The following is a 22,286-nucleotide window of genomic DNA, read 5'->3' as shown; positions in this document are numbered from 1 at the left end:
TTCAGTAGTTGTGGGGTGGAGAGAAGGGAAGATTAAAAAAGGAATGGGGCCGGGTGAGGTCGCTCTCGCTGGTAATCCCAGCGACTCTGGAGGCTGAAGCAGGAGGATTGTGAGTTCAAAGCCTCAGTAAAAAAAAAAAAAAAAGTGAAGCGCTAAGCACTCAGTGAGACCCTGTCTCTAAATAAAATACAAAATAGGGCTGGGGATGTGACTCAGTGGTTGAGTGCTCCTGAGTTTCATCCCTGGTAACCAAAAGCGGGGGGGGGGGGGGATTTTTGAGTAATGGTTATCTTCATTATTTTGATTGTATGGTAATTTTGTGGGACACACACACACACACACATATAAAACAACATGTCAAATTGTATACTTTAAATACATGGAACTTATGCATGTCAATTATACCCCAATAAAGCTGTAAAAATTTAAAAGAAAGTTAGCCTCACCTTGATTCTTAGTGATTTCATAAAGGAAGAATCTCCTTTAAAAATAATTTGAGGTTGGAGATAGGGGTGTAGCTCAGGGGTGGTATTTGTCCTTAGCATGCATGAGGCCCTAGTTTCAATCCCTAGCCCCACACACATATACACACGTTAATCTGAGGTTATAAATTCTAGCCATCCTACAGGACAACACAAAACTGGGGACCTGAACCTCATCCTCCGTGCAAGCTCTATTAAGGACAAAAACCATTTATGTGCTGTTCATACTCTGTCCCCAGGACTGAGCATATAGGAGACGCCTTGGATATCTGTTTTATAAATTAATGGGAGGGAAACTGGCAATCAAGACCAAGTTCCAGATTAAGAGCATTCAAAAACAGTCTGCACCTCATTGTGGCCCACCAGGCTCCACCTACTCTCGCCCACACACTCCTACTGTCTGAAGCAGGGAGAAGGAGGGGAGTGGAAGGGAGAATCATAAGTCCCTACTAAAGTCTTATTAAACAGGAAGGGACATTAGGGTTATAGTTACTTTGGGGGAAGAAAAGGTTGATTTATGAAATCAAGGAAAACTTCAGGGTTTGGAGGTGGGGATAACACTTCATAGGATTGTATAGAAGGAGACTATTTCAGAAAACCAGGGACTGGGGAGGGTTCCACTCCTGTTAACAATATCACTCACCACTTCTGTAGGCCAGCCATCCTGGGATAAGCTTCCAGAAGCCCTGGAGGGAGCCAAAGACCTGGCTTCCATTACCAAAGCTGTTTCCTGACTCATACTGAGCTTAGCCAAATGAGCTCCCACTCTCTGGATCCTTCTCTCTGCAGTTTCTTCATTCTTCCCATCCAGAAACCCAATATATAATGAGGAACTTAACAGTTCTTTGATACACTTTGGGCACTCTAAGAGCAGGAAGGAAAAGAGAAGCTCTGTTCCCCTTAAATGACTCCGACTCTTTTGATGCTCCTCCTTGGGCAGCTGCACCCCTTCTCCCTACATCTCCATCAATCCCTCCTCTTTCCATTCTCCCTCTGCCTTAAAGCAATCCTATACTCATTCACATAAACTCTAAAACTGATCTGCACCTTCTCTAGGATCTGATCTACACATTTCAGATGTTTCCCCCCTCAGCCAGTCTCTGCAGCCCTTGTGTAGCCCCCCCTCCCGTTGCCACAGAAACACCTCTCCCCACTCTTCCCTCAGTCCAGTGTCTTTACTGCCAAACCACTGCTGTCTGACCCAGGGTAACCCAGCAGAGGGCGGGCTTGAGAGATGGAATGGGGAGGGATCCTGGTGTTAGCCACCAAACCAGGATTCCAAATTTTGCAAGAACTCAATCTCACCTAGCAGCCTGGCTGGAGGAGGGGAAGGCAGGAGTGGATACTGGGGGAAGTGACTGAGAGATAGTCTTTCAATCCCAGAACAGAACCAAAAAGAAGCTGCAAAATTTGGGTATCTCTTTCTCTTTTTCTCAGGAATCAGACTTATATCCCTCTTTGTACCTGGGACAAAGAAGGGTGATCACTTGAGGCCATATGTATCAAACCTAGACACATTGTTTAATACATGATAGGAAATTTTAAATTGAACATCTTAAAAGAAAATCCAGTTCTCTTGAGCTCTCTTTAAAAAGACTGTGGATTAAGCAGGGCACAGTGGTGCAGGTCTGTAATCTCAGCTACTCAAGAGGCTAAGGCAGGAAGTGTTACAAATTCAAGGCCAATCATGGCACCTTAATGAATCTCAAAAATCAAAAAGGTCTTGCTGGGCATGGTGGCACACACCTGTAATCACAGTGTCTTGGGAGGCAGGAGGATTGCAAGTTCAAAGCTGGTCTCAGCAATTTAGCAAGGCCCCAAGAACTCAGTGAGACTCAGTTTCTAAAAGTAAAAAAAGGCAGGGTGCGGGGTGGGCTAGAGATATGGCTCAGTGGTTGAGGGCCCCTGGATTCAATCCCTGGTACAAAAACAAAAAAGGCCTGGGGTATAGCTCTGTGGTAGAGTACCCCTGGTTAAGTAGTTCACTTACACACACACACACACACACATCAAAACAAACTACTATAAACTATTACATAAATAGTGAACGTATGCCAATACAAATTTATCTAAACCCATGATATATGCAACACCAAAAGTGAATCCTAATGTATTACCTCTGATGGATTCTGGCTTATAATGTGTCAGTGTAGGCTCATTACTTATAAAAAATATGCCACTTTAGTAAGGGATATTGACAATGTACATAGACTCTATATACATGTGAGACAGGGTACATATAGGAAATCTCTGTACATTCTGTTCAGTTTTGCCATGAACCTAAAAATGCTCTAAATATAAAGTCTGCTTTTAAAACTTGTTTTTAAAGGACAAAGGAATGAACAAGATTTCATCCCCCACCCCTTTAGACAGGAAAAAAAAAAAAAAACAATGACACCCAGCATCATCCTGCCTCCTGCTTTATTTTCCATAGATACCCCTGGTTTCCACCCACACCTCTTGTCTCATCCTTGCTGATTCCAGGATGCATATTTTCAGGTCTGGGGGTCCATTCGTCAGGAGAAGCCCCACCTGCACCACTCCTAATGGCCAACCCCCCCCCCCACCACAGCTTGATAGAGTCTCTGTAAACAAAGGATGCTCTTATTCCCTGAAAGAAGAAATTCAAGAATGAAATACACACACCTCCATGTCCTCGTCTCCTCCTCCCCATGTCAACATGCTAAAGGGAACCCTTATCTTTCTGGACTGAAGGAGAAAGTCACCTTCATAGAGGTGGGGAGAAGATAAGGGAATAACTGTTCTTTGAATGAAGGAGAAATTCTGGAATTTGTAGAGTCCTGCCCTAAACTTGACGCCACTGTTCCACTATTGGTCTTTCACTGGCATCTCCATACCCCAGACCTTAGGAGAGTCACCCAAGTTCTCTTTTCCATCTCCATTTCATAAGTCTGCCCCACACTCCACCTGCTCAGATTCCTGACTCCATCCAGTGATTTCCCACACTGTCTTCTCAAGTGTCCTTAACTCAAATGCTCTATGCTTCATAGAACTCTGCAGTGTCAGTCACCACAGGGGTAAAAGGAGACTCACCAATTCCTTTCCATAAGCCTCCTTTCCCAGTTCATTTTTCCCAAGCTACATCCCTCTTCATCCTCAATCCACAACTCACAACAAAGAAATCCCATTCTCTCTGAGGGCACATAACAAGGCTGCCTCACTCCTCCTGAATGCTGAGGATTCGAAGTAGGATAGTGTACACATCCTGTTCCATGTAGCCCTGTAGGTAGCAGGAAAGACACAATGGAGATGGAGAACAGAAATCAGAGACACAGGTAAAGGAGGGGTTCTGTGGAATCTGTGTACAGTGGAATGCCATTTACTGGTTATCTTCACTTATAACTTTATCTTTTAAGCAGTCAACTTTTCCATAGTTGTCTCCTGCCTTCGTGGGAAGATAACTGATGTCTATTTTCAGGATTGCTGTGAGGGTTACAACTATGATTGTGAAGCAAAGCACCTGCTACACATTCTACAGTGTTCCACTCTTCATAGTTATCATTCCTCATAAAGGAACAAGCCACCTAGCTTTTCGTACTTAATTAGGGCTAAGTAGCCTCAGGAGGAAACTGAATAGTGGTATCAGGGACAGGAAAAGGCTCTACAATGGATCAGGCAATTGAAAAGGGGTTGCAGGGGCTGGGGTGGTGGCTCAGTGGTAGATGACTTTCCTGGCATGTGTGAGGCACTGGGTTTGATCCTCAGCACCACATAAAAATGGGTAAACAAAAGAAAGGTATAAAAAAATGTTGTATCTGTTTAAAAACTTTTAAAAAAAATGAGACACAAATACCTCTCTTTTCTTTTCACATTCATGAACAATCTCTTTAAAAAAATTTAGTTGTAGATGGGCACAATACCTTTATCTTATTTATTGATTTTTATATGGTGCTAAGGATCTAACCCAGAGCCTCACACATGCCAGGCAAGTACTCCATCACTGAGCCACAATCCCAGCCCCACATACAACCTTTATTGATCTGCCTAATGAGATCCAGAGATCTGGCAATGGATCCAGCTCTCTGAGAAACAGCAAAACTGTACAGGAACGAGAAGAGACCTCAAATGCAACATTCCCTACCAGCTTTGTGTCTGCCTCCCTCAAAACTCTACCATGCTCACCCGAGCAGCATTCAGCAGATGATTCCTGTAGGTGGAGATGACCTCTTCATGGTTTTTCTGGGAATCCTGGAAATGAGTATCAATGGGAAGTCATGTGCCCACCCTCTCAACACTCACCCAAGCCTAAGGAACAATAAAGGAAAATGGTCAGCTTTACTAGGTTAGCTCCCTTGGCCCATCGCTAGCTCAGTCTGGACCACTGCCTGGCTAGGCCTCTGCACCTCTCAGAGTGTCTCCCACATACCCATCACTTCCACTGTCCACCCTCTTCTCTAGCAATATCCATTTTCCTGAGGGTCAAAACATACCTGCAACTGTAAGGCAAGGCGAGTATTTTCACCCCGAACTGCAAGAACCTCCTCTGAAAGCTGCTCCAACTTCTTCAACAACTCCTTGATCTGAGGCCAAAAGGAAAGAAAGGGAACCAGTAAGGACCAATTCATTCCTCTCCTCCTACCCCAAATGCCACCGAGGAAAAGATCACCTCCTTTTACTGGCTATTTAATATATGCCAGATACTTTTACACACATTGTCTCATTTATGCCCAATACAGCCTTTCTTCTGAAAAGAATGATACTTCAGAGGTAAATATTATTATCTACATTTTGTAGATAAGGAGGTTGAGTTTAGTAATTTGTCAAAATCATACAGCTACTAAGTGATAAAATCATGATTCGCATCAATATCTCTTTGATTCCATAGTTCATGTTCTTAACTCAGTACTGGATCCTAACCCACTTTGGCTATTGACACTTGATGAAAATGAAGATGAGTCCTTTGTGTCTCAGGAGGTAGAGACACAAATGCAGTTAATAGTAACCAGCAGTAATAGGCATGGTGATAGTAGGAATAGTAATAACTACTCTTTATTGAGTACTTGCCAAAAATTATTCTGAGCATTTTAGATAAATACTTTATTTAATGTACTCCTCACAATTACACTATTATGAAGCTCATTTTGTAGAGGAGAACACTGGGGCTTAGAGATGTTAAATAATCTGCCTAAGATCAGATAACGATAAGAAGAGTTTTTTGTTTGTTTGCTGTTCTAGGGGTTGAACTCAGGGCCTTGTTCATGCTAGGCAAGTGCTCTACCACTGATCTACAACCCCAGCCTGAGTTTTGAAACTGGAATTCAATCCAGACAATCTCAGTCTAGAGAGTCTTAACTACCATTGAACCATGTCCCCAGCCCTATTTTGTATTTTATTTAGAGTCAGGGTCTCACTGAGTTGCTTAGGCCTTGTTTTTGCTGAGGCTGGCTTTGAACTCCAGATCCTCCATTCTCAAACTCCCAGCCATTGGGATCACAGGCCTCCATCGTGCCTGGTTCCCCGGTCCTTTTTTTTTCAGTTGCCAATGGACCTTGATACGTGGTGCTAAGAATCAAACCCAGTGCCATTCACATGGTAGGCAAGAGCTTTACCACTGAGTACAACCCCGGCCCTCCCCAGTCCTTTTTATATTTTATTTTGAAACAGAGTCTCACTAAATTGATGCTGGGTGGGCGGGTGGGTGGGGAGGGGGGGACTTGCAATCCTCCTCCGGACTCAGCCTCCCAGGTCGCTGGGATTACAGGAATGTACCACTGCAACCCAATTTGTGAAAGAAACCATTTTGAAGTGGGAGGGAAGAACAGAGCTGAGGAAAACCTCAGCAAGCCATTAAACTATAAGGCTTCTTCCCAAGTTAATACACCATTTAAGTCAAAATGCAAATCATCCGCGAGACTGCACACTGTTTCAGAACCCTGAGTCCTGAATTCGAGTACCTAACCCACTTCTGTCTTCTGTATCTACCTTTCCTCACCTCCAATTTCAACTCCAACCCACTTAGTCCCGGGAAAGCATCGTGTGGACCATGCAAAGGATCAGCGCTATGTTGGGGCTTCAGCCTGACCAAAGGCTTTAATCTGGATTCAGGTTAGCAAAGCCCCGAACTCACGGGAACTTTCCACGGTGCGCTCTGGTGCCCAGCTGCTCACCTTGGCCTCCTGGTCCCGGCAAGCCCCAGTGAGATGCTCCACCTTCTCTTTCAGCTGCTCGGCTGCTTTCTCCAGCTGCTCTGCGCGCGCGCGCGCCTCGCTGGCCTGGCGCTCCTGCTCAGAGGCCCGAGCCGCCAGGTCCTGGCTCCGCAGACGTTCCCCCGCCGCGGCCTCGCGCAGGCGCCCCATCTCGCGGCAGGCTGTGTTATACTTCTCCAGGACAGCCTTCAGCTCCTGGCCCCAAGCCTGGGCCTGGGCCGCCAGCGAAGCCCGCGTCTTCTCGTGCTGCCGCAGGCTGGCCGCCTCCCGGGCCCGCAGCTCAGCCACCTCCTCGGTGGCTTGGTACAGCAGCTGCCTCAGCTTCCCTATCTCCTGGCTCTTCCCGCTCATCGTGGCCTGAACCGCCCTGAGTTCCTCCTCCAACTTCCCCAAATCCTGCTCCAGAGCGGCCACTTGGGGGGACACTGGGACCTCGGAGAGGGCGCCCAGCTCTCTACTGGGGGTCAGGGATCCCCGCAGCTGCTGGTTTTCTGCCTCCAGCCGAGCCAGCTTGTGCTGGGCCTGGCGGTGCCTCTCCGCCAGGGTGCCGACGCAGACCCGCAGCTCCTCCAAGGGCTCCGAGCCTCTGGTCCGGGCCCTCCCCTGGCCCACCAGGTCCGGGGGCAGGCAGTCCCACAGACCTCGGAGGCCGCTGCTCTGGGAGGCCAGGTGCTTGCGCAGCTTCTCCGTGGCCTCCTTCTCCAGGGCCAGTTCATCCATCAGCAGCCCTACACTCCGCCGCAGCTGCTGCAGCTGGACCTGCGCCTCGGGCTTAGGCATAAACTCCCGCTGCAGCCGCTGACTCAGGGACTGCAGCTCGCCCTGCAGTCGCTGCCGCTCGCGTCCCAGCTCCCCCAGCTCCTCCAGCAGGCTGCTGTTGCTCAGTCTCAGGGCCGACACCTCCTTCTCCAACTGCGCCTTTGCCAGGCCGCCTCCTGGGGCCTGCTCTCCTCCAGAGTCCCCCGGAGGCTCTCTGCGGGCCCCGGGAGCCTTCGTCTCCTCGTGGTGCTCTGTGATGCACGCTGGGTCTGCCTTTGGGACACCCGTTCTGTCCTCCTGGGCAGGGCCCTCAGGTCTCACCTCTAGTCCTGCCTTGGCTCGGTCTAGCCTGACCAGCACCCTCTCCAGCCGCGCCTCCATTTTCTCCCAAGCAGCTGCTGCAGCCTCCTCGGCGCGGGGGGCTCCCAGGGCTCCCTCCAGAACGGGCCTTGACAAAGCCCCCCGGGCTGCGTCCTTTTCCCGCCACACTGCAGCCAGCTCCTCCCTTAGTTGGAGCAGGAGTTGGTTCATGGCTGCAGTACCCACTGGTTCAACCCCTGGGGCCTGGAGTCTCTCTCTCTGGCCAGCACAGAGCTGGTCAGTGTGGTCAGGGCCAAGGATCTGTCCCTGACTGGTGGTCAGTTGCTGTCCTGTGGCTTTCCCAATGACCTCAGACACTGGGCTCCGGGCTGACCCCTGTTCTGGTTGAGACCTTCCATGGACTTCATTCTGGATCTCTTCTGGGGTTGACTCTTCAACCCTTTTGGGAGCCAATGGGTTTGCTGTGGCTGCTGCCTGCTGCTGCTTTAACTCTTGTATACACTCAGCCAGCAAGTCCAGGGGACGGCCCTGCTCCATACCATCCCCTCCTCCGGGCCAGACAGTAGCGCTCTGTCCTCCTGAAACTCCAAGCTCTTGGGAGAGGAAGCCTAACTCCTGCACCTGCTCTCTAATCTGGTTCTCCAGGCCCAAGTAGGCTGCTGCTTGAGCCTTGCACTCTTCTGTCTTTCTCACCAGCTCCTGCTCCAACTGAGAAACTTTCCTCCGCTCCTCTTCATATTTCCATATCCATTCTTCTAAGCACGGGTCTTCATCCTCCTCTTCCTCCTGTTCCTCCTCAGGCTCTGCTCTCCATGAGCTCTTAGGTGGAGAACCCACCTGGGGCTCAGATGGAGAGGCCTAGGTCAAAAATAGAACAGTGAAGTGAAGCCAAGCAGCTCACCCAGCCCGGGAGGGCTTTCTTCTCCTAGAACATCTTGTCTTGATGCCCAAGGACATTTAGGAGAGGGTCCCAGTGGGATGACCTGGGGTGGGTCAGAAGCCAAAGGGAGGACATGTAGGGTCTTACCTGGGAGGCAAGATCTGGGTGTAGAACCAGCCCCTGACCTATAAGAAAAGACATGGGGCAAATGAGAGACAAGAGAGCTGTAGGCTGCTAACCCACACATTATCTCAGACTTTCTCCGAAATGAGCCGCCCTGCAGTGTGATGACCCTTAACACAGGTCTTCCCAGTGCCAGGAGCTACCTGGTTCAACAGGTCCCTAACTATCAGTAACTTTAGTTTCTGATCCCAGAGATAGAGCCACTCATTCATTTTGTTCACTCATTTATTTATTGACCACTCTGCCAGGAACTGTTATAGGCAGTAGGACCTCAATGATGAGGAAAATAGAGGGGTTGACAGTCTAGTAGGAAAGAGGGATATTGATCAGCAAATCATACCAATGAATGTACAATTCCTGTATTAAGGAATTTATGATTGTGCTTTTAGGAATATGGGGTTATCTCATAGTAGTAGCAATAAATAAGTAAACTCTCAAAGTGGCAATTGTTTTTCAGATGGATTACTTCCATGGGAACAAATGAGATACCAAGAAGTTTCTTTGATTCTTTGGCTATTGAGCAGAATCTTGAAATCACAAAAGGGCTTTTACCTCCCTGCCGGCGCAGCAGCCCCCACAGTGCCTTGTTCTGAGTGTGCAGAGCATAATGCAGAGCATCATGCCCCGTTCTGTCCACTGCCCCTGCATCTGCTCCATGGCTCAGGAGCAGTTCAGCCACCTCAGCACTGCCCTTCTCACAGGCCAGGATCAGAGCAGATCTGTAGGTGAAGAGGAATCTGAGCATAGGCTTTCTCTGTGGAATCCAGGAGTCCTGGTTCCAGAAATCCCACTCACAGGGTGAGCTATCACTCAGTCGGGTAAGAACAAGATACCAACCTTAGCCAATGACGAAGCATTGGGTAAGGTCAGAACTTTTAAAATGTCATTTCTAGGAGCTACAGCATCAGAAAGCAAGGGGTCAATTCAAAGGGCTCCATTTTTAGCTGTTTTATATAGTATAAAGGTTCTGGATAAAATTTTTATTGGAAAAAAGGATCACATTTTTCAGAAGATAGCTTGAGAAGCAGTACATTAAACCAATAGCTCCAGAGGCATCCATTCCAGTTCTGGGATCATTTATGCGAGGAAGATGGTCATGGAAGCAGGCAGAGCTCTTCTAAACCATCACTAGGGAAGGAGATTCCCAAGGACAGAGAGCACACTGCCCTCTTCTTCTATAACACAGATGGATACACACACACATACTCACACACACTATGCCCATTGACTCCTTTCTAGATTCAGGGTCTAGAAATTGGCATGAGAAGCTGGGGAAGGCTCACTTGTCATCCTTGTCTGTGACATTAACTCGGGCACCTCTCTGCAGCAGCTGTGAGCAGATAGCTGCGTGACCACCCAGCGATGCAATCATCAGGGGTGTACGTCCATCCTGCACAGATGGTGGGAAGGGGGTTTATAAGGAGCCAGGAAGAGTCATGGGCTCCACACAATCCTCCCAATGGCCCTCTCTCCCACCCCTTCAGGAAAAAGTCCAGGTCTCAGGGCTAAATACCGGCTTTCAAAGAGTTAAAAACCCTCCAAAAGATAAGGCTTTAACTTCTCTGTGAGGAAGAGGAGGAGAAATAGAAGGAGAAAGAATGTAGCAGAGTAGTAGTGTACAATATGGGTCATGGAATGTAACCAATCCAGCTCAGAAAGAAAAGCAGTCTCCCAGGCAGAACATTACCCACCTGCCACCTAATACTTACGTTATCCAACACATCCAGGAAGGCTTCATGGTCACACAGCAGAAGCACACTTGAGGCACAGCCAGAGGAGGCTGCGGAAGGTGGAGGGATGATTGGGTTAAGGTGAATATGAAGGACATCTGCATAAAACATGACCCTACTTTCCCTCCGACCATTCCAGCAGTTGGCCCTGGCTGCCCTTCCCACCAAATGTCACCCTCTCCTCCCCTTTCCCGCCCTACAGTTCCTGCAACCCTGTTCCCACCAGTTCCCCAGCACACACCTGCCCAGTGTAAGGGACTACGGTTTTCTGCATCCACAGCATCTTCGTTAGCACCATGCTGCAAATAGCCACAAAGGGAAGCAGCATGGAGCTTGGTGTTAACATCCTCATCCCACACCCTCTACTGGGCCACCAACTTCTATCTTAATATGGGGAAGGCAACTATTAGTCAAGCTCAGTGTATTCTTTTTTTTTTTTTTTTTTTTTTTTTTTTTTTTGATACCAGGAATTGAACCCAGGGGCACATAACCACTGAGCCACATCCTCAGCCCTTTTTCTTTTTTTATTTTGAGATAGGGCCTCGCTAAGATGCTAAGGCTGGCTTTGAACTTATGATTCTCCTGCCTTAGCCCCCCCCCCCCAGTCACTGGTATTATATATATGTTTGGCAAGTCTATTCCTTTTGTGTGTTTGTGGCAGGGGGGTACTGGAGCTCAAACTCAGAAGTGCTCTACCATTAAGCTATACACCCCCGAGTCATTTATTTACTTATTTATTTATTTCGGCAGTGCTGGGGATTTAACCCAAGGGTGCTCTACCACTTATCTACATCCCCAGCCCTTTTTATTTTATTCTGATACATGATCTCACTAAGATGCAGAAGCTGGCCTCAAACTTGCAATCCTCCTGCCTCAGCCTCCTGAATTGCTGATACTACAGGTGAGCATCACCATGCCTGGCAAGCCCAGTATATTCCTTGCAGATTCCTTGGATTTTAACCCTAGTTCCTGAATACAGAGCCTAAGAAAAATTAGATGCTAGGTAATAAACATGCTAGGGAAAATGACACCCAAATTCATATTCATGGATGGTACTTAAGGATCATAACTGTGAGATTTGGAACAAGTTAAGAAGAACAAAAGCAAAGCAGCCATATGCTCAATGGTTGAGCCTTTTGCACTTTGGGGACTTGTTAGAGTCTGTAAACAAGTCTGGATGGCGCCTGCAAAATGCCAGAGGGAGTGGTTTGAGAAGTAACAAAAGCGAGCCATTAAGTGTGGAGATTCCTGATTGGTTGACTGATGTATCTAGTTTATGCTAATTAGATAAGCTGTGTGGAATGTATAAATACTGCTCCTGTCCTGCAATAAACGGCTCCCTCTCCTGCTGTATCAACATACACAAGTTGTTCGTCACCCCCCGGTTATTTTGCTGCAGCCGGACTGCAGCAGGGACTCACTTATAAGTTGTTTGCATGTCATTTCACATGTGTATCTCTCTTTATACAACTGGATTATAAACTCCTCAAACACAGACAGTAGGACCTTGGCTTAATTTGAACATGACTGCCCTCCTTCCACCTGCCTGTCATTGTAGCAATTAGTTTCTGCAGTCTAGGCTGGCTTTGAACTTGTACCACCTCAAGGGAAGTATCAAGCTGGTATCTATTAAATAAAAGTTTGTGGATAAATGATCATCAGTTCTCTTACTGGGGCTGAGGGAGGTCAATTTAGCTAACTATTTCTTGTAACTGCAAAACAAAGTTAGGAGGCTCTGGGTCCATCTCTTCCCTTCACAGGAGTAGTATTAAGAGATCGCTCTTACCTGAAGCAGGACCTTGACACACTGTGGCTGGCAAGAGATGGTAGCCAAATGCAGGGCAGTGCTTCCTGGAAAAAGAAAGAGGGAGAGAAGAAGGGTGGGTGGCCCCATACATGCAGATGACTCATAGGGAGGGAAGGAAGGGACGCACAGATAATCAGAGGGAGATTAGAGAGAGAAGCTCTCAGCCACATGGGGCCAGAAATTCCTGTTCCCCAAGCACTCTGTACCTACGATGAGGGTGAGAATGGGGGTAAGGTGTGCTCAGCTTCTGGGAGGGAGATGCCTGCAGGGATACAGGCTAAGGCTCACTGAGAAGAGAAGCAAGGGTCTACAGTTGGAACCTCCAGCAGGGACCAGCAATGGCCCCCACTGCTGCTATAAAAGGGACAAGCCAGCAGTATGGTCAAGTGCTCAGTCTAACTCACCATCCTCATTCTTGCTGTTGATGTTAGCCCCATTTGCAAGAAGTATAGTCAGACACTCTGTCAGTCCTTTGGAGGCTGCCAGATGAAACCTGCCAGAATCAAAGCCAAAGGCACAGGATGAAAGGACCAGGGGATGAAGAGGGGGAGAATCTTAAAAAAACACTGCTTGCTACACTTCCTACCTCAAGTCAATGCCAAAAGCACAGAGGGAAGCTCCCCCAGCCTGACTTCTTGAGAAAGACAAGGCCATATGGCTTTAGTCATAAAATCAGGAAGCTAGAGGCAAAGCTGGAACTAAGAACTATAGGTCTCAAGGAATCTCAAGCTATTGCAGGGGTATGCAGGGGACTCACAGTGACGGGCCTCTCTGAGCACAGAACCCTTAGTGGAAACCAAAGCGTTACAGAAAGAATCTGCCAGAGCAGAGCAGAAGGCTGGACATTTGAAGCCATTTGAGGCAGCAACAAGGGGTGACATTTCCCATATTCTAATCACTCCCTCGGGTCCTGTGGCTCCCATGGCTACCACTTCATTCCTAATTTCCCAAGGATACACACCCTCCTACTTGTGCAATGAAGAAACCACCTATTTAGCATATTAGTTTTCTGTTTGTTTAATGAGCTTCGTATCCTTCTCAAGTCAGTGTTGTCACTGTGGGTTGTGAGGTGGATGGAGCTCAGGAGTGATATCTTCTTCCCTCTCTTTGTGCTGCATTTGATACCAAAGGTTTATTGATATGCTTACTAACTATGACCACAAAAAGGGCTTTGAAGTTGTAGGCATTTCCTGGTCCTACATCATATTAGGGTTTGGGGCTTTCAAAAGGAACCGTGTACTAGGGGTGGGATCAAGAGGACTTACTTACGGGGACTGGCCGTTTGAGTTTAGCTTGGTGGGTCGGGCGGACTTCCTGGAGGCCAGGGCAGCCACTCGTCCCACATCCCCACTCTGTACCGCCTCCAGCAGTTTCTGATCACGACGGTTCCATCTCTCCACCTGGTCCAAAACCACAAATTGTGTGAACATGGAGGATGGGGATGCTGTGGAAAAAGACAGTTTTATGCCAACTAAGGCAAAAGAAAAATCTCCACAGTCCTTTCACTGTTTCACAACCATTCGGCCTAGACCATTTGGTTCTTAGGTGGGCCAACTAAGTACTAACCAACTCATATGCTGCCAATAAGTATTGGCAGTACTGCCAGCCCTGAACCTAGAGGTCACTGGGCCACTGACTGAATTAAAAATTATCTGTGGGGCTGGGGATGTGGCTCAAGTGGTAATGCGCTGGCCTGGCATGTGTGGGGCGCTGGGTTCGTTCCTCAGCACCACATAAAAATAAAATAAGGATGTTGTGTCCACCAAAAACTGAAAAATAAAAAAAAAAAATTATCTGTGAGTGCTGAACATATCGTATTTCAAGTGTCTTCTTAGTTTTTTTCCCCCAATTATTTTCTTTCTGTACTTGGGATTGAACCCAGGGATCTGTACCATTGAACTATATCCCCAATCCTTTTTTTTTTTTTTTTTAATTTTGAGCCAAGGTCTCTCTAAGTTGCTTAGGCTGGCTTTGAACTTGCACCACCTGCCTCAGCCTCCAGAGTAGCTGGAATTACAGGTGTGCCCCACCACACCTGTAAGAGTCACTATGATTATTGTTGCTAGGTGCCTAGCCTCAAAGCAATGCTAGCAATGATTCCTTTTCCTTTTGGTCTCTAGGTCTTGGTGAAGAAAACTGCAACCACTTGACCACTTATGACTGGGCTCACACTGCCTCTCACCTCTTCCTGCTATTCTGAATTTTGTCCTTAGTTGCTAGAGAAGTAAATCAAGACACCTAGCATCACATCACAGCTAGGAGTCCAAAAAACTAACAATACTATCTCTACCCATTGGCCCCCCAATTGGGAGGGAAATCACAAGAGTTTCTATTTTCCTAACATAACTATTTATGCACTTTGGATAGTCTCTTTCCCTTCCATGGAAATAATAACCAAAAGGAAAAAACAGGGCCTTAGCTATTTTTGAGGAGACAGCAAGAGGAAGAGGCAGAAGACTCCCCTCCTCCTCCCTTTGAACCCTCCCAGTCTCCCTGGCAGGGAGCAGCTGTCCCGGGCAGCAGCCACACCTGAGCACGCATTGTTCTACCATTCCAGCTTGAGTTTTTCGGGTGGAGGAGTAATTACAATAATTGAAGTGTCACAGGGAGTGAAAGGGAAAAACTATGTAAAAGCACCTCAGACTGAAAGCACAGAAAGCCTTGTTTGGTCTAGAAACAGGAAAGGAAAGGAAGAAGGGATGAATATGCTATAAAGGGTCCCAAATGAATATCTTGTCAGCCAGACTGTTTGGGATCTGGTTCAGCTACATTCTTGGCTTTGTGACCTAGAGCAAACTATTAAACACCTCTAACCTGTTTCCTCGTCTATAAAATGTAGGAAATAATAACTACCTCATCATGTTGTGAGTATTAAATAAGGTAAAGTATATAAAATCTCTTTGTAAACTGTAGAGAGCCATATAAATGTATGGCATCCTTAAAATAAAACAGGAAGTAGTGAGAAAGTATTGGTAGCATATTGCATTTTATAAGGTACAACCTCTACAAGAAAGAGGTAACAGGAGGAGGTAAAGAAAAATAAGGTCTGTGGAAGCCCAATAATACATTTTCAAATATTGTTTATATAGCCAGGGCAAATTGTTAATCAACAACAGGAAAGATTTAAGTGTGCAAACCATAAAACTGTCTAGGGTAGATGAATTCAGAGGTCATACTCCTGTACAACACTCGTAACTCCTCATGGTCCTTTCAAGTGATATTTCAATTTCCAGGGGTATCTCAATATTCCTGGAAAATAGGGCTGATATTTGTTTTTATTTCATCTCTTTGACAGAAGAAGAATCAAAAGCACCATGAGGTCAGATAAATTTCCAGGATCACACAAAAGAGGGCTAAAATTGGGATTAAAACCCAGACTACCTAATGCCCAATCCTATTCTCACCACGAGACCATACTACTACTGAGCTATGGAAAAAGGTTCAATTTGTTTCCAGAGAAGTTTAATTATTTCTCAGACTAGCTCCAAGGCAAGCCACCCACCCTCATATGCTATTCCTTTTATGGAGAAAAGTCTCCAAACAGGTCAATTCTCCAACGACAAAATAAGCAAAATGACTTCTCCACATACTAACAGACTCTCATGTAAGAATACATTTTCCAGTACCCCTTGGGGACCAGGACAAGCCTGGAAAACAGAGAACTGGTCCATGCCTTCACCACACAGGGCTGACATCAGCTGACCTCCCCCTGAAGTTCTCTGTTTAAAGTCTTGATTCTAACACTTTCTGTCTTTGTGAATGTTAGGCACATAAGAACTTCTTTGAACCTCAGTTTTCTGATGATTGAATGACATATAAAGCACCTTTCCAGGTGTGTTGACACACGCCTGTAATCACAGCTACTCCTGAGGCAAAAGGATCACAAGTTTGATGCTAGCCTGTTTCAAAATTTAAAAAACAAAATTGGGGATGGGACAACTCAGGGAGGCTTTACCTCTAAGCTACATCCCCATTTTTTTTTTTTTTTTTGAGACAGGATCTAAGTTTGCTTAGAGCCTTGCTAAATTGCTAAGGCTAAACTTAAACTTGAGATCCTCCTGCCTCAGCCTCCAGAGTCATCGGGATTATAGATGTGTACAACTGCCCCCAGCTCACAATTTAAAAAAAAAAAAATTAAAGGACTGAGGATGTAACTAAATTTGCCCTTTTGTTCAAACCCCAGTACTGTCAAACAAAAACATATAAACCTTCTATCTCTGTGTCTGCCACATAGTAGGTTGACAATAAAAGTTAATTCCAATCCTCATCCTTCCTAGCTTTGCTGGACATAGAATTCTCCAGCTAGGGGAAAGGAGGAAGGCATCTTGCTTATATCAGCCAAAGAACAGCCAGGCTGTATAGATGGTAAAGGTGGTTTTGTTTGTTTTTAGTTTTTTTTTTAATTTCTTTTTTCTTTTTTTTTTTTTTTTTTTTGGAGAAAGGGTCTCCAGGCTGGCCTTGAACTTGGAATCCTCCTGTCTCAGCCTTCCAAGTTGCTGAGATTACAGGCATGTGACACTGTCCCTGGTGATAAAAATGATAAAGGTGTATTTCCAGCAAGGTAGACACTTTCTTTCCAGTTAGATAGTGCTAAATACACTCACCTGACTTTTTTTCTGGGGGTACTAGGATCGCCTCATAGGTGCTGGGCAAGCAATCTACCACTGAACCACATCCTGAGTTTCAATTCACTTTCTAAAATCTCATTATTCTAAGAGTCTTAAATGGGTGGAAATTCTTCATGTCTAAACCTCTGCAGAGCTGGAATAATAAAGGACAAAAGAAGGATGAGTCCATTGCTCACCTTAGCATCTTGGAAAGGAAACACTGGATTATCATCAACCCCAAGGGAACAATCACCAAATTAATCAGTAGACTAATAACAAGGAAAAGCTTTGTTGTTTCTGTATCTGAGATTAGGGGAAATTTTGTAGGAGTCATCGTACTCTCTCCTATCTCTGACTGTGAACCTGTAAGCACCCTGTCAGGATGGAAACACACCAATAGGTAGTATAAGAGAAAGAGAGTGGCTACTGCTGCAGAACAGGTGAATGGAAATGGAAAGACTGCCTGTAAGGCATCAGGACCTGCCTCTCAATATTTAAATGCAACAGAAATTCCTCTACTCTGATTCAGGATCAGAAGTTTAAAGTTATTCTCTGTTTTACTTCTTGGTCTGCTTCCTACCTAGGCAGAATAAGCTCAAATGTAAGATACCCTCTATTTGACTACAATAAAATGAGACTACAGGAGATGGATTTTTGCTTGTTTGTTTTGCTTCCTATATAGGGGATAATATAAATTAATTTAAAGATGATCACATATTTTTCAGAACTTACCTCAGACTAAGAACACAGGGCTCTGCCCCTGGATTCAGTGGTATGTATAAGTTGGGATAGGGAGGGGCAGTCTTCAGGCAAGACTTGGAAAAGCCAGGCTTTTGGAGTGACCAGGAAGATTGTCACATCATTTCTCTGATAAATAGGTCTGGCATGGCTAGCTACCCAGAGGAGTGGAGGAAATTATGGGAAGTACGTGGAAGCTTTGTGAGGAAATAATATGCTGCTGAAACTGACCTATTTTCAAAGCTTTCTGCAATCCCAGTCTAAGGAAAAAGTTTTCCTTCCAGTTAAATAGTTCTAAATTCCCCAATTTAGCTCCCATGATTTCATTGTACCAAGATCTTGTTTTACTAAGAAGAGTTTAGAATGGTTTAGACATTTCTCACAGCCAAACCTCTGTAGAACTAGAGTCAAGAAGGAAAAAAGGAATGGTTCTAAATCCCAAGTTCTGGACCATTACTCATTCTAGCACCTTGGAAAGGAGACACTGCCCAAGGATTGAAGAATCAGGAAGAATGCTGGGTTTCCACATTCCTAAAGAAACAGCAAACTCCACAAACCAGAAAAGGGAAGGGCGATGTTGAGGACTTTGGTATCTAGGGAAGAGTCTACATGAATAAGAAAATCATTGTGAGTTAAGACAGAGTTTGGATAGCCTCAGTTTCTGGTGCCTATAATCGCAAATGTCTTTTTTTTTTTTTTTTTGTATTGGAGATTGAATCTAGGGCCTCTCATAAGTAAGCACTCTACCACTAAGCTATATCTGCAGTTCTTTTGGTAACTACCTTTTGACTAGTTTATCAGTATGTGGAAACTTAGTGGAGAAGCAAATGCAAATGGGACAAGGACAGGCCTCAACAAAGTTCCTACTTTTGCCTCATAGCTTTCTTTCAGAATTCTGTGGTCTGCCCATGCAGAAAGAGTGAGCTAACTGAGCATTTCTCATATTTGCTTTTAAACGACAACACTAAATCAAGGTAACTAAGCAATATTACTCCAAGTAGCTGGCTAATTCACTTCTGATTTATAACCCCGACCTCCACAAGAAAGTCCATCCCCAGATAGGGGGTCTTTCTGTAAGAGATCATTAGCGATCTCTTCTGAGCTACTACTTTCTGCAGTCTTCTTCCTTCTGCTTTGTTCTGGGGGAACACAGAATGACTTCTGTCGTGGATTCTCATGATGATCCACCCTAACCTCCTCCCTTCTCCTCTCCTTTCAACATCACTTTCTCAAATTCAATCAAAGGAAACAAGGAATACAAGACCTAAACAACTGGATGAGGGTTCAGAACAAAGGAAGAGTCTAGAGAGAACTGGGAAGAAAGCTTTTGACTGACCCCAAGAATCAGTCTGATATCCAGACACTGCAGTGAACTAGAGGGTGGATTCTGCAGGCAACTCACCCAGTCCCTTGGGGAGCAGCCAGGCAACTGTGCGTCCTCTGGCAGTGCCTGCCAGGCTGGCTAGACTGCAAGATTAACTCACAAGTGAGCGGACAGAAGGTGGTCCAGGCAAAAGAGGGAGAAGTGGGACTGGGTGACCACTGGGCAAAATGGGAAAAGGGGGGGAACAGAGGCTGCTGTTGTGGGAGCACCAATTGGAAAGAGGTTTGGAGTGATGTTTGAAGTTCAGTAGTGCTAATAAGAAAATGGCAGTGGAAGTGGCATGGGGTGGAATTAAGGCAAGGAGAGAGGAGACTGTGAAGAAGGGCTAGGGAAAATGCAGCTTGTTGGGATGACAGAAAACACTACGGACGGGCCACCTGGCAGGGCAGGAACATGAGAACTGGGAAGGGATGGACAGTGAAAGTCCTGGATAAGAATTAGGGTGGTTGAATGAAGTCAAGGGCTGGGCAGGGACCGGATCAGATACTTGTGGGTGGTTTGATACCGAGAGACAGAGTAGAGGTAGAACTTGGGAAGGGGACAGGACTGCAGAAGTTGGGGGTGTAGATGCTAGGAGGACAAGAAAGGGGCTAAGGAAAAGAACCTTGGGTACAGCAGAGGTTAAGAAGGCAAGATGGAGGCTGGGGAACAGGTTATAAATGACCTCCACTAAGTTAAGTTAGCAAGGCTAGTGGGCTGCATTGCGGTTTGGGGTTCTCTGGAAAGACCGATGAAGAGATAAGGAAAGACGATGAAGCCTGGAGATGGGATTCAGGACTACTGTCAACACAGGGCTTGGACCCCAGCCCCATACTCCCCACGTTTTTGGTACCTACCGCCACTTGTGAACTGGAGCAGGAGAAGATGCGCTTCATGGCCGGGGCCAGGGCCACAGAGGGGACGGGGACGAGTGGAGAGCCGGGCCACAGTTTCCCAAACCCACCGGACTCGGCTGCGGCTGCTCGAAAGACAGCTGTCAAAAAGCAGAGAGGGCCCCGCCTCAGGCCCCGCCCCGGCCCCGCCCCGGCCCCGCTCAATCGGAGGCCCGAAGTGGGAGGCTGGGTCGCCAGCCCCGCCCCGGCCCCGCCCCACGCCCCTGCAGAGGGAGAAAGCCCGCAGTCTTCGGCGGCGACAGGGGCCGGCTCTCCAGCCTCCCCTCAGTCTGAGCCCGCCCACTCCCCCGCTCCGACCTGCTCCATCCGAGAAGGAACCCCGCGGACAACGGCTGAAAGTCCCCTCGGGCCCCGCCCACCTCCGTTCCGGGATGTGGCTCCGCCCCAAGCCCCGCCCCGGCCCCGCCCCGAGTTCGCGCGCTACTGCAGCCGGAGCTCGGTCCGGCTTCTCTGGGTGGCCTTGGCTCTTGCCTACTGCCTGCTTTAACCCTAGTGACGGCGCTTTATTAGATCCAAAGACCTTTGTCAGTTATTCTGCTTCGCTTCCCCCCCCAAACTCCAGCCCCAAAGAGGATTTAAAGAGAGCAGTTTGAAACAGGAGGAGGTTGTAGTGCTAAGCAGAGGACTGAGCACGGATAAAGTGGCCCACTGCACCTGGGGACAAAACCCGAGGGAAAGGGGATCACGCTCAATTTCAGAATTAGGAAAGGATAAGAAGAAATTTTTTATTTTTTAAGTATTCCCTTTCCGGAACAATTATCTTCCCTATTTCCACGACCCTTAAATTCAGATTTCAGTAATTCTTGCTTGAACAATCAATCGGGCGCAACCACCTGGTCTTCCCAGCTCTGTTAACTCCCTCATGTGGCTCCAGCAAACCCGCTGTGAAAACCTAAAGAACACCTGGGGACATAAGTCAGTGGTGGAGCTTGCCAGAGGCCCTGAGTTTGATCCCCACCACAGTGCCAAAGGAAATGTGTGTGTATGTGGTCTGGGTAATGAACCCAGGGGCCCTCTACCACCAAGCTACATCCCCCCTCCCTTCCCACTGTCTTTCTTTCTCTCTTAATTTTGAGACAGGGTCTAAGTTGCCAAGGTTGTCCCTGAACTTGTGATCTTCCTGCCTCAGCCTTCTATATCTCTGAGATTAGATTACAAATGCATGCCACCAGACTCTCAAAGAGAAAAATTCTTAATGTGGTTTGAAAGCTCTTCCAAAGCAGGACTGTCTCTTCATCCTCAGTGTCTTCTCTCATTACTTTTACAAAAGAGCCCAAACTCAAACTGCTTTAATTTACTACAATTCACTTTGCAGCTGGCAATTAATCCTCCCCAAAATCCCCTCTCACATTCAGTGAGGTCCCAGATAAAGTTTCTGTTTTTTTTTTTTTTCAGTTAAGTTTTCCCTTAAAATCCTGCTACATTGTCCAACAAAGTATGCCTCTTGTATGTAACATACTCCTACTACTTAATGGTATACTAAAGTACTCTATTAATCATAAAGAATAAAATATTGAGGATAAAGGATTAGATGAACCAATATTCAAAAAAATCTACTTTCCTTCGGAGGCTCACTGGGGGGTTAAGACGTAAGGAAATCTGTTAACATAAGTAGACTTCAGTTCCAGTCCCAGACTCCATGAAGGTTGATCAAGTTAGAGCCAATAAGAAGTGCAGGGAGGGGCTGGGGTTGTGGCTCAGAGGTAGAGTGCTCACTTAGCTTGTGTGAGGCACTGGGTTCAATCCTCAGCACCACATAAAAATAAAGATGTTGTGTCCATGTATAACTAAAAAATAAATATTAAAAAAAAGAAGTGAAGGGAGGGTCATCATGGACTATACTCTTACAAAATAACCCACAAATGCAGATGGTTTCCCTCCCTAAAAGGCCAGTTAGGCCACCTGATCTCTATAAGGCCATTAAATGCACATGTTCTTGGGGATACTAAAACTCTGTCTCAAGAGGAGTCTAGAAGACACCTAGACATATAAAGAAATAAAATAGATCTGATTTCTTTCTTTTTTGGTCCTGGGGATTGAATTCAGGGGCACTTAACCACAGAATCACATTCCCAGTCTGTTTAAATATTTTGTTTAGAGACAGGGCTTCACTAAGTTGCTTAGGGCTTCACTAAGTTGCTTAGGGCCTCGCTAAATTGCTGAGGCTGGCTTTGAACTCATGATCCTCCTGCACCAGTCTCCCAAACTGCTAGGATTACAAGTATGTACCACCATACCTGGAATAGATTTGATTTCTACTATTAGAACCTTAGGCTAATCAGTTAATGATCACTTTTGAGGGCTCAGAAACATTTGAAAGGGGTGAGGCATAGAA

At 46.4% G+C, this 22,286-nt stretch overlaps 1 protein-coding gene across 1 annotated transcript; it reads right to left on the bottom strand.

Moving 5' to 3' along the window:
• Positions 1 to 2,886: 2,886 nt before the first annotated feature.
• Positions 2,887 to 20,026, bottom strand: Ankrd35 (ankyrin repeat domain 35). The gene is made up of 13 exons (XM_046425780.2): positions 19,895 to 20,026; positions 13,599 to 13,729; positions 12,734 to 12,822; positions 12,309 to 12,373; positions 10,764 to 10,821; positions 10,502 to 10,572; positions 10,076 to 10,182; positions 9,345 to 9,511; positions 8,757 to 8,794; positions 6,611 to 8,587; positions 4,934 to 5,023; positions 4,626 to 4,691; positions 2,887 to 3,723 (listed from the first exon to the last, which is right to left on the bottom strand). The coding sequence occupies exons 1-13, from the start codon at positions 19,931 to 19,933 to the stop codon at positions 3,661 to 3,663; spliced, it is 2,961 nt and encodes a 986-aa protein (XP_046281736.1). The 5' UTR covers positions 19,934 to 20,026; the 3' UTR covers positions 2,887 to 3,660.
• Between the last annotated feature and the right edge of the window lie 2,260 nt (positions 20,027 to 22,286).

The sequence above is a fragment of the Marmota monax genome, unplaced genomic scaffold, assembly GCF_021218885.2.
Source record: "Marmota monax isolate L192 unplaced genomic scaffold, Marmota_monax_Labrador192_F-V1.1 WCK01_AAM20220418_F8-fsc00320, whole genome shotgun sequence".
NCBI lineage: Eukaryota > Metazoa > Chordata > Mammalia > Rodentia > Sciuridae > Marmota > Marmota monax.
Note: the sequence above shows the minus strand (reverse complement) of the source record. Positions and strands in the feature narration are given on the sequence as shown.